The 17,539-nt window shown below is 37.4% G+C and overlaps 1 protein-coding gene across 1 annotated transcript in view; it reads left to right on the top strand.

Moving 5' to 3' along the window:
* Positions 1-17,539, top strand: part of PLA2R1 (phospholipase A2 receptor 1) — a 120,789-nt gene that overhangs the window by 65,004 nt on the left and 38,246 nt on the right. The window contains exons 12-14 of the mRNA XM_042994545.1: positions 10,119-10,321; positions 12,033-12,178; positions 15,725-15,809. Coding sequence (XP_042850479.1) covers positions 10,119-10,321; positions 12,033-12,178; positions 15,725-15,809 — 434 coding nt within the window. The remainder of the gene's footprint in view (positions 1-10,118; positions 10,322-12,032; positions 12,179-15,724; positions 15,810-17,539) is intronic.

Genomic DNA, 17,539 nt, shown 5'->3' with positions numbered 1-17,539 from the left:
AATAAAATCAGCAATCTAAGTATTAGAAGAGAAAATTAAATCTGAAGTAAGCAGAAGAAAATAAATAATAATAATTAGAGCAGAAATCAATAAAATTGAAAACAGGAACTCCATAAAGAAAATCAACAAAACCAAAACCTGGTTCTTTTAAAAGATCAATGAAATTGATAAGTTTGTAGCCAGGCTCACTAAAAAAAGAGAGAAGACTTGGGGCACCTGGGTGGCTCAGTCATTTAAGTGTCTGACTTTGGCTCAGGCCATGATCTCACAGTTTGTGAGTTCAAGCCCCACACCAGGCTCTGTGCTGACAGTTCAGGGCCTGGAACCTGTTTTGGATTCTGTGTCTCCTCTCTCACTGCTCTTCCTCCACTCATGCTCTGTCTCTCTCTCCTTCAAAAATAAATATAATCATTAAAATTTTTTAAATTAAAAATAAAAAAAGAGAGAAGACACAAATTACTAACATCACAAATAAAAGAGGAGGCATCACTACAGATGCCAGGGACATTAAAAGGATAATAAAAGAATATTATGAACAACTCTATATCCACACATTTGATGACCTAGATGAAATAGACCAATTCCTTTAAAGATATAATCAGCCAAAACACACACAAGAAGAAATAGACTATCTGAATAGGCCTACAGCTATTAATAAAGAAATTGAAACAAAATTCATAACTTTTCCAAACAGAAAGCACCAGGTCCACATTGGTTCACTGGTGAATTCTACCACACATATAAAGAAGAAATTATGCCAGTTCTCTACAATTTCTTCCAGAAGACAGAAGCAGAGGGAATACTTCCTGTCTCATTATGAGGCCAGCATTACCCTCATACCAAAATCAAAGATGTTGCAAGAAAAGAAAACTAACGACCAATGTCTCTCACAAACAAAATAGCAAAATCTTCAATAAAATAATAAATTGAATCCAACAATGTAAAAAAGAATTATACACCACAACCAAATGGGACTTATCCCAGTTATACAAGGCTGGTTCAACATTCGAAAATCAATTAGTGTAATCCATCACATCACCAGGCTGTAAAATAAAAGTCACATTATCATATCAATGGATGAAGAAAAATATTTGACAAAATCCTATACCTATTTATTTTAAAAACTGTTAGCAAACTAGGAATAGAGGGGAACTTCTTCAACTTTATATATTTAATTTTTTTTAACATTTATTTATTTTTGAGACAGAGACAGAGCGTGAGTAGAGGGGGGAAGCAGATTGAGAGGGGAGACACAGAATCCGAAGCAGACTCCAGGCTCTGAGCTGTCAGCATAGAGCCCAATGCAGAGCTTGAACTCACAAACTGTGAGATCATGACCTGAGCCAAAGTCAGATGCTCCCTGACTGAGCCACTCAGGTGCCCATCTTTATAAAGAACATCTACAAAACCTACAGATATCATAATTAATGGTGAGAAACTAAAAGCTTTCCCACTAAAATCAGAAACAAGGCAAGGATGTTCCCTGTCAACAGTTCTTTTAAACATTGTACTAGAAGGCCTAGCCAATGTAGTAGGATAAAATAAAATAAAATAAAATAAAATAAAATAAAATAAAATAAAATAAAATAAAATAAATACAGATTGGGAAGAAAGAACTAAAACTTTGTTCACAGATGATAAGATTGTCTATTGACACTTGAACTAATAAGTGATTATGGCAAGATTGCAATATGAAAGATTAATGAACAAAAGTCAATTGCTTTCCTGTATAACAGCAATGAACAAATGGAGTTTAAACTTAAAAACATATTATCATCTATATTATCACCCCCAAAATGAAAAACTCATATATAAATCTAATGGAATATATATAAAATCTATATGAGGAAAACTATACACTTTAATGAAAGAAATCAAAGAACAAGTAAATAAATGGAGAGATATTCCAAGTTCATGGATAGAAAAACTCGGTATCATCAAGATATCAGTTTTTCACAAACTTCCCTATAGATTCAACACCATCCCAATCAAAATCCCAGGAAGTTATTTTGTGGATATTGAAAAGACTGATTCTGAAGCTTATATGGAAAGGCAACAGACCAAGAATAGGCAATTCAATATCGATGTAGAAGAACAAAGTCAGAGAACTGACACTACATGACTTTAAGACTTACTATAAAGCTAGAGTAATCAAGACAGTGTGGTATTGGGGGGGGAAAAAAGACAAGTCAGTTGAACATAAGACAGCCCAGAAACTGACTGACATAAAACATAGAGCTAAATGTGAGTCCCAAAGCTGTAACACCCTAGAGGATAACATAATAGAAAACCAGATGACCTTGGGCAAAACAATGACTTTTTAGATATAACACCAAAGGCACAGTCCATGAAAGAAACAGTTGATTTGCTGGACTTCATTAAAACTAAAGACTTCTGCTCTGAGAAAGCCAATGCCAAGAGAAAGAGAAGACAAGCCACACACTAAGACCAAATATTTGCAAAAACCACATCTGACAAAGGACTGTAATTCAAAGTATACAAAGAATCCTTGAAACCCAACAATAAGAAAATGAAGGACAAGAATTAAAAATGGACAAAAGACCTTAAATAAAGATATATAGATGGCAAGCAAGCATATGAAAATATGTTCAACATCATATGTCATTAGGAAATTATAGATTGCAACGAGATACCACAGCACACCTATGAGAATGACCAAAATCCAAAACACGGGTGAGGATATAAAACAATGGGGACACTCATACATTGCTGGTGGGAAAACAAAATAGCATCCCACTTTCAAAGACAGTTTGATAGTTTCGTACAAAACTAAACATACTCTCACTATATAACCCAACAATCACACTCCTTGGTGTCTACCCAAATAAACTGAAAACTGATATTCACACAAAAATCTACACATGGATTTTTATCGAAGTTTTATTCATACTTGCCAAAACTTAAAATTAATCAAGATGTCCTTTAGCAGGTGAATGGATAAACAAAATATGGGACATCTAGACAATGGAATGTTATTCACTGCTAAAAAGAAATGAGCTATCAAGCCATTCAAAGACATGGAAGAAATTTAAATACATATTACTAAGTGGAAAAGGCCAGTTGAAAAGTCTACAAACTATGTGATTCAAACCATAGGACACTCTGGAAAAGGGAAAACTATGACACAGTAAAAAGATTACTAGTAAAAAGTGGTTTCCAGGGGTCAGGGGGAAGGGAGGGGTTGATAGACCGAGCACAGAGGATTTGGGGGACAGTGAAACTATTCTATATATACACAATGGTGTATATATGTAATTATACATTTGTCCAAACCATAGAATGTACAACACCAAGAATGAAACCTAATGTAAATCATGGATTTGGGGTGGTAATGATGTGTCACTGTAGGCTTTAACAAATGTACCATTGTGGTATGAGATGTTAATAGTGGGGAAGGTTTTACCTATTTGAGGCAGGAGGTATAAAGGAAGTCGGTACTTTCCACTGTTTTGCTATGAATTCAAAATGCTCTAATATACATAGTTTATTATTCTTAAAAAAAACCCTATACTTTAAAAAAATGACTGCAAGGTGAAGTTAAGACAAATCAGATTTTTTGCGTGTAAGCATCGGTTTAGGAAATGTGTATAGAAACTGGTGACTTGCATGGCTCTAAACGAGAAACATCATAATTCACTCAGTAAACAACCTTCTTATTCTACAAATCTGTGAATATTATTAAAATGCAGACAATAGTGAAGTTCCATGTCACACTATTACTGAAAAATAAAAAAAAAAAAACCTCAGGCTTCATTTCTAATATACCTCGGAATTTTGTTAGGAATGTCTATACCTGTCAAAATAAATTAATACATTTTGAATAGACAAAATCTTGGTTCTTAATGTTACCTTCCTTGGGGCATATTTGGATGTCTAAAATCTGGAACTGAAGCAGAGCTCCTTGTCATTCATAAGTTTCTACTATAATTTATTTGAGTGGCACTACTCTTTTCCTCTTCTCCCTGAAGCAAAAATAATATCATGATGCTCAGTTTGGCTGCTCATGCTGACTGACATTGAGTAAATTGTCTCTGAATAAGATGAAAATGTAAATCTTTTTTTGAAGAAAATAGCAATATAAAAGCCTCTGTGTTTCCTTTTTTCTTTTAAATTGCAGTTTGCAGAAATGCCATCCTAAATCACATTTTTTCCCTGCCTGTCACAAAAGTATCCATTAACTTCGTCCTCATGTCAGAATCTTAATCCAGCCCAGACTGACTATATAAATTGACCACTGAATAGGAAGCCTGCAGTTTTTTTATAAACTTAGCCAAGACTCTGTCTTTATGTCATATCATCAAAATATTCAATCTGTGGGGGAATCACAGTTCTGCCACTTTTTTCAACATTGTATTATGTTCACCAGATAGTGTAATGACCCACCATATACCCATCACCCAGTGTCATCAATTACCAACTCACAATCTATCTTGTTTCATCTATATACTCACCCACTATCCCCAACACTTCTAATATTTTGTCATAGCAAATCCCAAACATCATATTGTTTCATCCACAAATATTTCAATATCATCTCTAAAAGATAAAGACTTCTTTTTAAAAAATGTGAATATAAGACAATTATTACAGCTAAAAGTAATTAACTATAATTTCATAATATCATAAGTCTTCAGTTAATGCTCACATTTCTAAATGATTCATAATATTATACAACAGATTTTACAGTTTGTCTGAATCAGGATCCAAAAAGGTTTATACATTTGCAGTTGGTTGATAGATCCCCTAAAGTCTATTTTAATCTCTACATTTCCTTCTTCTTTGCCCCCTCCTATTTTTAAAAAATTTTATTTGTTGATGCAAGTGGGTTGTTTGTCCTGCAGAGTTTCCTACAGTCTGGACTTTTTGATTGAATCCTCGTATGTTGTTTAATGCGTTACTCTATCCTCTTTATTTTCCATAAAATTGACATTTTTATTTTTAAGAAGGTAGAATCAAAGGCATTATATAATTCAGATTTTCTTTTCTTTTGGAAAACCATTTCATAAGTAGTTGTGTGTTCTACCTTAAGGCACATAATGTTCACTTTTCTCACTTTTTGCAATGTTAGAAGCCGCTAATTATCAATGCCTAGATCCATTGATTCCTTAGGGGTTACTTCATAGCTTCCTATCTGGGATATCTTTATAAAGAGATAGTTTCCTGCTATTTTACTAAAACAACAACAGCAAAGAGACTGTGGCACTTGGTATTTTAAGAGAAGTAACTATTCAGGTAAAACAGGAAAACCAGTTTTGATACATACTAACTAGTACCAGTAATTAAAGGGAAAAAATGGGGACTTTCTTATTTAGGAACATTAAATGGGATAACTCCAGAACATTTATCCCAGTTGTCCCAAGTCAATAGAAATCTTCTGCCAGTGACAAAGAAAATGGGATGCCAGTAGAGTAAATCAGATCTCTTTTTCTTGAAAGTGCCCTTCACATAGCAAAGAAAAGTCTGTCCAGCCAGCAGGTAGATAGGCTGATTCATTTTAACGCTTCCCAGAGTTCTGAAATGAGGACAAACATATTCTCATTTCTGGGCACTCTTTGGGTATTTTCATATTTTTTTTGTAATGATGTAAGTAACTGTCATACAAGGTAAAAGTGGGATCAGAGATCTTTACGGAAATGCTGTGATCACACACAGAAAAGAAACATGACTATAGAAAAGGAGGAACATAATTGAGGGGAAGATTCAATCATTGATTCAACAGCTATGTATTGAATGCCTGCCTATTCTGTACCTTGGCATTGTCTCATAGTAGACTTAGTTAAATCTGTTTTCAAATTCTGCATCAAACCCCTCACTGTGTGGCCTTAGGCAAGTTACCAAACCTCTGTGCCCTAATTTTTCCATTAGCAAACTGTAAATACTGATATGATATCTATCTCAGAGTTTTTGAAGTTAAATAAAGACCATATAAAATACCTAACAGCATTCCACGGAAGCTACCCCCATTGCATCATTTTTCTGCATGAAGATGGAGAAAAGGACAGAGAAGAAAGGTGGGTAGATCATATGATCATATGATTTTTTTTCTTTTAGTCTATTGATATGGTGGATTACATTAATTGGTTTTCAAATGTGGAATTATGTTTGCACACCTGGAATAAATCTCACTTGGTCATAGTAAAAAAAAAAAAATGATGGGAAAGGGTTATTGCAAGGAATGGGAAAATAACTAAACAGACTAAAGAAAAATAATTGTCCAGAGGCTCTGAAGGCCCAGCTACAGTTACCTCCTACCCTGAGGCCACAAATAGATTTTGTTTGTCTGCTTTCAGATATTTGACCAGAGAGGTGAAAAATGGAGGCTTTCTCACCTCAGTTCAATTTATATGGTTAGATAGCTTTGTCAAATGGAAGGGGCTAGAACAGTGAGTTGGAATTTCTTAACTGACCCAAAGTTATCCTATTCGTGTTTTTTTTAATGTTTATTTATTTTTGAGAGAGAAAGTGCGCGAGCAGGGGAGGGGCAGAGAGATGAGGGACAGAGGATTTGAAGCAGGCTCTGTGCTGACAGCAGAGAGCCCAATGCAGGGCTCTAACTCACAAAACCGTGAGATGTGACCTGAGCCAGAGTCAGATGCTTAACCGCCTAAGCCACTCATTCATGTTCCATGGACAGAGTGAAGGGGGATAGACGGAGGGTAAGGCAGATAAGGAGAATCAGTTTAAATGTGAGATTCACCACTGAGAAACAGAATGATAATTTTTCTCCAATGGGAGATGAGTTATTGAATTTGAGAACAATATCTCTGGGAGAAAAACCCCCTCCACTCCCACCCATACCCTACTTTTCTTATTTGGCTTTTGCAAGCATGCCTACAATATAGGATTATAAATTCGGTTTATATCTCCCTTATCCCAGTCTCCCTTTATTACACTGCTTTACTGCTTCTTTGGGGCTGAGACTCCAAAATTCGGGTCAAATGTTCCATTAAGTTAACCACTTTAGAATCCCAGTAACATTCCCACAGCATTTTCACCTTCATCGTAGTTCACAAACATCTCCTTCTCTACTAATGAAGATGAGTTGAGTATCTATAGTATCTAAAACCAAAGCTATTTAATCATTGTCTGATGTGAAAAAGTAAGACAAAATGCAAGACCAACAACAAAAAAAGTATATTACATTTTAAATTTGCTGAATCGAGCTTTTTAAAAATTCCTTGAACGTGCAGGCAGAACTCATGCCACAAAATCCAAGCTTTTGTAATAAACAGTCAAAAAAGAATAGAAGCAACATCTTAGGGCTGGTTTTAGCCCTTCCTATCTTTCAGGGTGCTTTTAAATACATTATTCCATTTGATCTTCATGAAAACCACTGAGGAAAGAAAGGAATTCTTATCCCCACATTTCAGACAAGGGTTTTTTTGTGTGTGTGATTAATTAACCTGTTTGAATTTTGAGTTACTACATATTTGTGCTAAGACTAGAAGCCCATACTTCAGGTTCCAAGTCAAGGATGCTGGGGAAGGATGATGGAATTGAGAGGGAATGCATGTACCCAGCTCTCTCAACTAGAGCAACTCCATTAGCATATTATGTTTGGGGCTTTCATGTGGATTTCCATAGCTCAATTTCATTACAATCTCATCACTGGGGAGTATGCAACATCCCCTCTATTGTTCAGGACCCAGCTAGATTGTGAGATGCATTCCAAAATTACATTGAACAGGACTGCAAAGCTCCATTCATGACAGATTGCAGTTGCATGCTATAATCTTTTCCCCTTGTGTGGCCCCCAATCTTTCATTCATCTTTAACACTACCTAGGTGTTCTGGCCAATGGAGTCGACTAATGGCTTTTTTTTTTTTTTTAACGTTTATTTATTTTTGAGACAGAGAGAGACACAGCATGAACGGGGGAGGGGCAGAGAGAGAGAGAGACACAGAATCGGAAGCAAGCTCCAGGCTCTGAGCCATCAGCCCAGAGCCCGACGTGGGGCTCGAACCCGCGGACCGCGAGATCATGACCTGAGCTGAAGTCGGACGCTTAACTGACTGAGCCACCCAGGCGCCCCGACTAATGGCTTTTGTATAGACCAACTCTCTTTTGACTTTCTTTGCTTCTATACAGGTCATACTAGTCATGTTTTCTTGTTTACTACTGGACATTTTCACCTTTGTGGGTCTCTCTGACATATCAGCACACACACACACACACACACACACACACACACACACACACACGACTGTAGGCTTCTTGTGGATGGCCATGATGCCTGGTGTCTAACACAGTGTGTACACTCAGGATTGCTGAAGACACAAACACTGGTTCTGTCGTCCCCTTATTCTTTCTCCTTTTCCACAAACTCTTCCATTCCTCTAGGAGAGGCTCTTTGTATGTCCTCCTCTGTCTTCTTTCTTCTCTCTTCCCCTCTTCTTCAACCCTCTCTTTAGTCTTTCTGTGAGTGTAAAATAACCACCCATGGCTGACAAGGATAAGTCCAGTTACCATATGTTTAAAAAAAAAATTGAAGCCATTCTTTGTGATGGAAATTAAGTAAAACACATATATAGTCCCAAGTAACTACATTTTTAAAAGTGCCTTTAGGTCCAGAGTCATCAGAGTCCTCAAATGCTCCATCTCTAATTGCTTGCTTTTTTTTCACAAGCATCCCTTGAAAACTCTTTTTCTCTTTTTCAGCCCTCAAAACACAGCTAAAATGTCAGTTGCTGCAAATCCTTTACTGATATCCCAAGGCATACTCCATCACCCCTTCTGAAATCTTCCACAGAAATCTTACTATAGTACTTCACACATTATGTTCAATGCAATTAATGTGTCTATGCCTCACACTAAAATAAGGGCTGGGGGTTGCTTGTTTTATTTTGTTTTGTCCTCCTTTCTCTAGTAGCTAATATACAGACTAGCCTGGTATGTAGATATAGATGCACAATTTTGTTGTGGTTGAATTTGATTTAGATAGATGAATGATCACTTTGGCTTCAAGAAAAAAGGTTCATTCTTACTCAATTTTTATTCTATTTTTCAAATGGGATTGTTTTCTATTATTCACTGAAAATTGAGGGGTATTTTTTTTTAGCTATCCTACGAGTTGTATAGAGTTAACGACAAACTTGGCACCTTAACTCAACAAAGAAATTGTTTCTATGGAAAAACATGGTTAATTTTCCAAAATGTTCAAACATACACAAAAGAATAGAGCTTCATCCAGAACTAGATGGTCTTCCCCTTTTCCTTAATGTCTGCCTTTATTCCTGCCCCCAGTTTTACTCCATACGTAATTTAGCTCATTCTCTCCACTCTCCCATGGTTGGCAGTTTGGTTTTCTGTGGTGTATCTTGCAGTCTGCCTTGAATCCATCATTTATGTATTTTCCTGGTCAAATCTATTTCTCAGAGGGTAAGCACTATGCATTTTTCATTGTTGATTTTTCACAATGGGGTATGAGAGCATGATGTACAGAGTAAGTGCTCAGTAAATGGTGGGCTAAACTTTTCTCTGCTCAGTTAAAAAAAAGCACAATAATTGGAAGTAGAGGAATGTTGGCATTTGATTGAAATATTGGGGATTTGATTGGCTATGGGGGATATTTCAGTCCCAGGTTAGACAGTGCCTAGTTTTCTATCATTTATCATCTGAGCTCAAAATGTCCAAATTTCAGTCTTTACAGGCTCTCTTCCCTCACTTTTTCATCTTCTATTCTTTTCTCCAAAGATGAAGAGAAGATAGTCCTGTTAATAAGGCATTCTTTCTCATCTTTATTGTTCTTATGTGGTCTCTTCATTATGAGATGTCAGTTATGCAACACTCCAAAGACCAGTATTCCAAGACCAAAATGTTCTAGTCATTCTGGTATTAAAAAGTGCTGTTTTCAGGGTGCCTGGGTGACTCAGTCTGTTAAATGTCTGACTCTTGATTTTGGCTCAGGTCATGATCTCACAGTTGATGAGACTGAGCCCCACATTGGGCGCTGACAGCGTGGAACCTGCTTGGGATCTCTCTCTCTATCCCTCCCCAACTCACGTTCATTCTCTCTCTCTCCCTCTCTCTCTCTCTCTCTCTGTGTGTGTCTCTCAAAATAAATAAACATTTTTTAAGTGTTGTTTTCTGCTTTTAGGCTACAGTGGTGGCTGTGTTGTCATGCGAGGAAGAAATCCACCTGGTCGCTGGGAAGTGAAGGACTGCAGACAATTTAAGGCAATGTCCCTGTGTAAGCAACCAGTGGGAAATCAGGAGAAAACGGAGCAGGAAGAGAGATGGCCCTTTCACCCCTGCTACTTGGACTGGGAATCAGAGCCTGGCTTGGCGAGCTGCTTCAAGGTGATGCCAAGGGTATCTAGACATTCTGAATGGAACAAACATTATTTCAGTTTTGTCCATGTATCTCAAATTCCTTTATTCCAGAGCAGTGCCTGGCACACAGCAAGTACTTAATGTTGTTGGCTGTCTCTATCTTTTCAATTATATTCCAAAATTTTAAGTTGAAAGACTGACATATCCCTGGTGATACTGAAGGCCTCTTCACGAAGATTGTTATCCGGGCCCCAGTCAATGTTATTTTTGTTGCAATGTACTCCTCACTGGGTATTGAAATGATACAATTCCATATCGTTTGTAAGAAAAAGAATAAAGTATTTATTATGGAATACTATCATTTTGCTGCTAAGAATAGCTTTTGCAGCTTGCTAGACATCTGAGGATCAAACAAATTAATACATATACTTGTATGTGTGTGTACCTGTGTGTATGAAAAAAGTGTGTGAAGAAATGTCTTTTTGCAAATCAGCTTTAGATCCTAGATATAAATCACTACCTACAATCCTCTTATCATGAAATATCTGTGAATGCACTCAATTTAATGTACGCATGCACAATCCTACACTGAATTCATTGGGTAACAGTGACCTCACAAAGCAGTAAGTTAAACTTTACAAATGAATAAACTGAGGCAGCAGGATGAAGTGATTTGCCCAAGATCACAATTATTTGTTGACAGAATTGTAATAAATTCCTGGTCTTGGGAATCCCAGTTCAGTGCTTTTTCTACCATATATTACCCTGATGTGACAACAAATGTAAAGGTGTGTTTGATGGGCATGGTGGTAGGATTGATGAATTTTAAGTGATTCAAGAAAAGGTTCCCAGAGGAGCTGAGTTTTGACATATAATTTAAAAGATGGAAAGGCTGTGCTGTGGCCCAGAGGACTGGGAAAACCATTCATTCTGGTCTCAGCAAATCAGAGCTTGGCGAAGCCTGGCCGCAGGGTGCCTGCCTGGCATCAGAAACTCGGGAGCAGTGTCAGGCAATTAAAAACAAGGAGGGCACAGAGGCCCAGGATTTGGAGTTCTGTGTTTTTGGGCCCTTACCCTTGATCTTAAATAAAGTCAGGACCAGACTCTCCATTTGACTGACTTCTTCCTGCTACTGCAAGGACAGCTGAGAAACAGCAGAGAATTTAGGCACAGCTAAGACCCAAAGAACTTAGTAATATACCTGCCCTAGGTCCCAGGTCTCATTTCTCATTTCTTGCTGTGGGTCAGCCAGATTCATGATTCTTCAGCCAATTCTAATTTGTCAGAAGGCAATCTGGTGGGATGGAAATTCATGGGCTCCTGCAGGAAGGAGTGCTGGATGTAATCCTAGTCCTGCCTATTTGTAGCTCTGTGACTGGAAATTTGTAATCTCTCTTAGCCTGACTCTCATTGTCTCTTGACAAACATTTATTAAGGGACAAGTATATGCCAGTTACAGGAAATTTAGAAGAAAAAAAAAGGAACTCAAGGAGTTCCTTTATAAAACTGAGCTGATTCCTTCTATCGTTCTCATGAATTTGTTGTGAGAATAAAATGAGATAACAGTTTTACGATGAGTAGACACATTCTAGTTCAATAAATGTTATTTTCCCCTACTGGGTCAAGCTTTTAATATAGATTAATGACAATTATATTACTGTTATTTTCTTGTCGAGACTTAAACAACCTCACCTTATCCATGATAGTGTCAACTTTTCTTTGCTTCTTACTAAACCAGGTATTTCATAGTGAAAAAGTCCTGATGAAAAGAACATGGAGAGAAGCAGAAGCATTTTGTGAAGAATTTGGAGCTCATCTTGCAAGCTTTGCCCATATTGAGGAAGAGAATTTTGTGAATGAGCTTTTGCATTCAAAATTCAATAGGTAAATACTTGTTCATTTTGAAAAATGCAATCAAATATTCTGTCTCCCAGTTATGAGTTCTCAGGGAAGAGTATCCCAAATATTTGTTTAAAATCTCAAGTATTTAAGCCTAAAAGCAACTAGCCACTAGTTGTGAAAGAAAAATACGTACATATACAGTTTTATATTTATATTGCACCCAGTTCTCATTACATAAAACAAAGAACAAAGTGATGATTGTTTTGATATTTGAAATTTTTTCTGGGTACCTCAAATCAGAATTTTAGAGCTTCTCTGCCAAACTCAGTAATTATCTAGCCCCGTGATTTTCAAACTGTTGCCTGGGAATCCCAAGAGTCCTGGAACTCAGGACTAGGAAGGGAACAAGGGACAGAAGTCCCGCTTCTGTGCTCACTGACCCACGAGAGCAGCTCCCACCAGCTCCTCTTCTATGTATTTTGTTATAATAGAGTCCATGTAAGATTTTGCTTGGGGGGGCGCCTGGGTGGCTTGGTCGGTTAAGCGTCCGACTTCGGATCAGGTCATGATCTCACGGTCCGTGAGTTCGAGCCCCGCCTCGGGCTCTGTGCTGACAGCTCAGAGCCTGGAGCCTGTTTCAGATTCTGTGTCTCCCTCTCTCTCTCTGCTCCTCCCCTGTTCATGCTCTGTCTCTCTCTGTCTCAAAAATAAATAAACATTTAAAAAAATTAAAAAAAAGAAAAAAAAAGATTTTGCTTGGAAAAAAAAGAAAGCCCCATTGATTGATTCCCAGTTTTACATTTGAGGAACCAGGCATTCACTTGTTGGCATCCACCTCGCAAGTTTACAGAATCTTGAACTGCATGGAGTTAGAAAATCAATTTAGTTTAAACTTGAAGAACCGTAAAAGGCTTGTACTATTTTCTACCCAATACAAAAATTCCTTCTGCGGTATTGCTGTGGTCATCTTCTGTCTGCACAATTCCTTTCAGAGTGCTTCTTATTTGGGAGAATGCCCGTTCCATTACTGGAGGGTGATTTCAAAGATCAACTTTCTAGTAAGCCAGAGCAATACAGATCAAGTCCACTCTATTTTTGGTTATTTGAGGACAGCCATTATGTTCTCTTTTAGTGAGCCTTCTTATCCATTGGCCTCTTTCTGTAAAATGTTCTTGTCAACTAGCATACATGTTTGGAATATCTTCTATGGAAGGGGTACTTTTATATGCATAGTTGGCTGGAGCATGCAATAGATAGGATGGACAAAATCTTACCCCTGAGAATGTTGTAGTCTAAGGGGGCCTGACTCCATGACTCCACACATTTATTTAGCAAAAACAAATGTAACACCAAGTACTATGCTCTAAGCTCTGGAAATCTGGAGTCTCAATGAAACACTTGCTTGAATCACAGAGAAAAATCCAGAACAACTTTTTGAGGAAAATCCTTGTCTTCCCATAAGTTTCCTTTAGGATATTCCACAAAAAGATTAATATGTAATATCTATCAAATTATTCACCTCCAACATCAACAGTAATGACCTTAATGGTAGGAGTCGTTGACAACATCTCCCAATGTGACTTTCACAGAGCACTGTTGGGGGGGGGGGGGGGGGGAAGTCAAATATGTTTGCAAAACAAGGCACAAACTTGGAAATTTGCCATATGCCTTAGCATTGTAAAGGCTTCTAGAAGGAAGCACTTTCTTTGACCATAAATCTCCCTCTTTTTTTTTTTTTTTTTGAGAATACTTATCAACATTCCATGGAACTGCTAGTGTCTGTGGGAAATGCTGACCTAAAAATCATGCTTCCCAAATTTGGCTGATTATCACACTCACTTGGGACACCTTATAATACAGAGCCCTCTGGTCTCACACCAGAGCTGCTGAGTCAGATTCTCTGAGACTGAAGAAAAGTTCAAGAAGCTTCCTGATTAATTGGATTTAATTGGATTGTTAGTCTGGTATGAGGCCACAGATACAAGGGATATGGGATTATCTTCATCCTTCTAAGTTGTAACTTTGCTTCATGACTTTAGCCCCTTGCAAAAACATCCTTTCATACTTGAGTATAGTGAGGTTTGCTATGTGAAACAAACATGTGCAAACTGCTTCCAAATTTGCTGTGAGATCAAATATCATTATGTCATTTCTATTTCTATAAGTTCTCACACTTGAAATTACTTTAATATTAAGCATCTATCAAATTATTAATCTTTAGCACTTAATCATAAAAGCTATATAATATTACTTTGTGCCCAGACTGCCAGGGAGTTCAACAAAATCTCATGTTTGCTTAGAGCAAATAAACCAAATCTCATAGTTAGCATATATTCTCCTCCTTATGGCACCGATTTTCTATTTCTATTTTATTATTTATTATATTATTAAAAATCATACAATTTTAGGAAATGGATGAAGAGAAAATTAATGTCAGTTCATCACCTAAGAGCCAGGACATATCAGGAAAAATGTTGAACTCTGTGAGTAAAGGAACAAAAAATTCTCAAGGCAGGAGAGTGATATGAATTCCCAGCCTAGACCATTGATGTTAACGTACCTAGCTTAACCTTAAGGCAGCATCCTCTGCCTCCATAAGCTTATAAATTGTAAATTGTAAACTAATCATGGCAGTTGCCAGCCAGGCCCCAGTGACCTCTCGGATTTCTAAGTCACATTTTACTTTCATTTGTATTGTTCAGGCACAGTAGCTCTCATATTTGAGAAGTGGATGCTCCAGAATAGTCTTTCTTCTCTGTACTAACGAAAATAAAGCATCTGTCATGATTTCTGAATCTTTTAAATCTTTAATTCTCCAAATTATTCTCAGAAAATTGTCTTAGTGAGATGGGTTATTGTACAGTTAGAATTTATTGGTTGATTTATTGAGTACTCTGTGGTTTGATGTATTTTTCCTCCACCTAATAGGAGGGAAGATGGTTCTCTGTGGGGTTTCTCACCACATCTAACCCAGTGGTGACTGCTGAAGTTAATCTACTGTGCCTCAGACTGATTTGCTATGAAATTATTTATGTTGGGATCTGAAAAAAACAAAAAACCAAAATCTACTGTGTACCTTCTATTAAAGGGGGTGGTGGTAATTAACCTTCAGAGAATACATGAACATTTGACCAAAAAAAAAAAAAAAGCAACAAATCAAAGCATAGTAAAGTAATAAATACATAGTGAAATAGTAAAAAGTCCTCTAGGGAAAAGATGCTCCAAAATTTCTTACCAACTTGCTTTCATGTGTTCTTATCTTGATTGAAAGGTGTTGCCACTCCTAATGAACATGAGAAAGCAATGTTCTCAATATAGGTTGACTTTTCCCCCAACCGCACGTCACCAGTGAGCGCACCCTATGAGCCAAGAGAAATGGGAAGCCAGGCTAATCTTCTCTACATTCATTTCATAGCTCAGGTTTTGCATAAAGGAAATGTTCAATAAATGTTTGTTTGACTTGATCCATCCTGCCAGTAGTATCAGCTGTTTCCTACACACATAATTACTTTAAAATATTTCTTGAACCTTTTACATAATGTTATGAATTCAATAGGAAGAGCCAAGTTTTTGTTTTTCTATTCACAGGACAGAAGAAAGGCAGTTCTGGATTGGATTTAATAAAAGAAACCCACTGAATGCTGGCTCCTGGGAGTGGTCTGATGGGACTCCTGTAAGTTTTTCCAAACTGAAGAAAAGGAAATGAATTCAAAACAGGTGGCCCTGGAACACCTTGGTAAACCAGCCAACAGAAACTGGAAATAATGACTATATTTCCTGTGACTCAGACCCAGATCGAAAACTGCACCAGATCTCAGTACCATTAGAGTAATTTCTGCAAAGTCCTGGGAAACCTTTACTAGCCACATAGATCTGAGGCCAACTGTAGGATCTTATCTGGAAAGGGATCAAAGATCTCTGAAATGTCCCCAGACTATCTCCCGTGTGAAGTCTCAAGAAAGAAGCAAGTATTGTTTAAAATAATATGAGGCTTTCTTTACCCCACCCTCCCTCTCTGGCTTAGTACCTAATTATATGAATGTGAGACCCAAGTCCAGATTACAATGGAAAAAAACCATTTCAGTTTATCTCTAAAAGGACAGAAATGCCACACTTAGAAATACCATCTCCTCAACCAGAGCAAGTTATTCAGAAAGAAAAAATAATACTTTGCTTTTCATTCAGCCTCATGCTTGTAAAAACCTCTGTGAAGGAAAGAAAGAAGAAACTCCTCCCTATTACATTTTTTTTTCAGGCGCAATGAGGAAGTTTCACATTTCCCTCAAGATGATAGGGAAAAAATGGAAGCAGTATCCCAGATTGAAATGGGATTCATCTGAGGCCCATGCAAAATCAAGTTATTCAGTTTCACCTGTGAAATGGGGCTACTAGCAAGAGCCGGCAGTGAGCATTTAATGCAGCTGCTATTTACTGAACCTGAATTATGTTCCAAACACTGGGTTGAATGTGCCGCAGCATGATCTCATTTCCCCTTATGATGATTCAGTGCAGTGGTTATTAGAATGCTTAAATAGTTTGCCTAAAATAATGCTTCAGAGAGCCAGGATTTGTACACACGTTGTCTGCCTCCAAAGCTATGATGTTATCATGTCTCCCAGTTGGCAAAATATCAGCAGCCAAACTTTGACGTAGTAAAGATCAATAGAGAAATAAGATCTCTAGCCCCACTAGAGAAAATCTGTGGCAAGGAAAGGATCTGTGGAAAACTCTATGTGGGAAACAAAAATAATAAGGCCATGCTAGTTAAACATATATATATGTAACGTATTTTCACCTCAGTGCTGCTTCTCTGAGAAGGATATCGGGACCAGAGAGTAGGAAGAGATCTAAGAGATCACGCAGCCCCACCCATCTATTTTGCTGTCAAAGAAACTGAGGCCCAGAGAGTGGAAGGAACTTAGCAGAGTCCGCCTGCTACATAAATGGCAGCCACCATATGGCACACTTGTGTGATTAATGTCAATGTGGCACTTGAAAAATTAAATGTGCCGTGTAGAGGTTGAGAATGCTTCCTTTTGTTTTAGTAAAACAGTCTTATTAGTAATAGAGAGGAACAATTTGGTTCAGAATAAATGAGATAAAGCCATGAAGCAGTGCAATGAGTTCCTCACCACCACTCCCTACTAGACAAAACAAATATTCAAATGCACACCATTGCCTGAATCTGAGCTTACATACATGTAAGTTAGATGACTTATTGTATGATTGTGTACATGTTTGAAGAGGAGTATTACGTTTCAAACATCCTCTTTTTCCCAAATTTTTGCTCCAGTTTTACTTGTGGTCCATCCATTCTTCTGTCAGGTAGCCATTAAATCATTGAGAAGAATGAATCTTTACTTCATATCCCTGTACATGATCATTCATGAAAAGTGTGGATCG

Source organism: Panthera tigris, chromosome C1 (assembly GCF_018350195.1).
Source record: "Panthera tigris isolate Pti1 chromosome C1, P.tigris_Pti1_mat1.1, whole genome shotgun sequence".
NCBI classification, from domain to species: domain Eukaryota; kingdom Metazoa; phylum Chordata; class Mammalia; order Carnivora; family Felidae; genus Panthera; species Panthera tigris.
The sequence above is the reverse complement of the archived record's forward strand: the minus strand, read 5'-3'. Positions and strand labels throughout refer to the sequence as shown.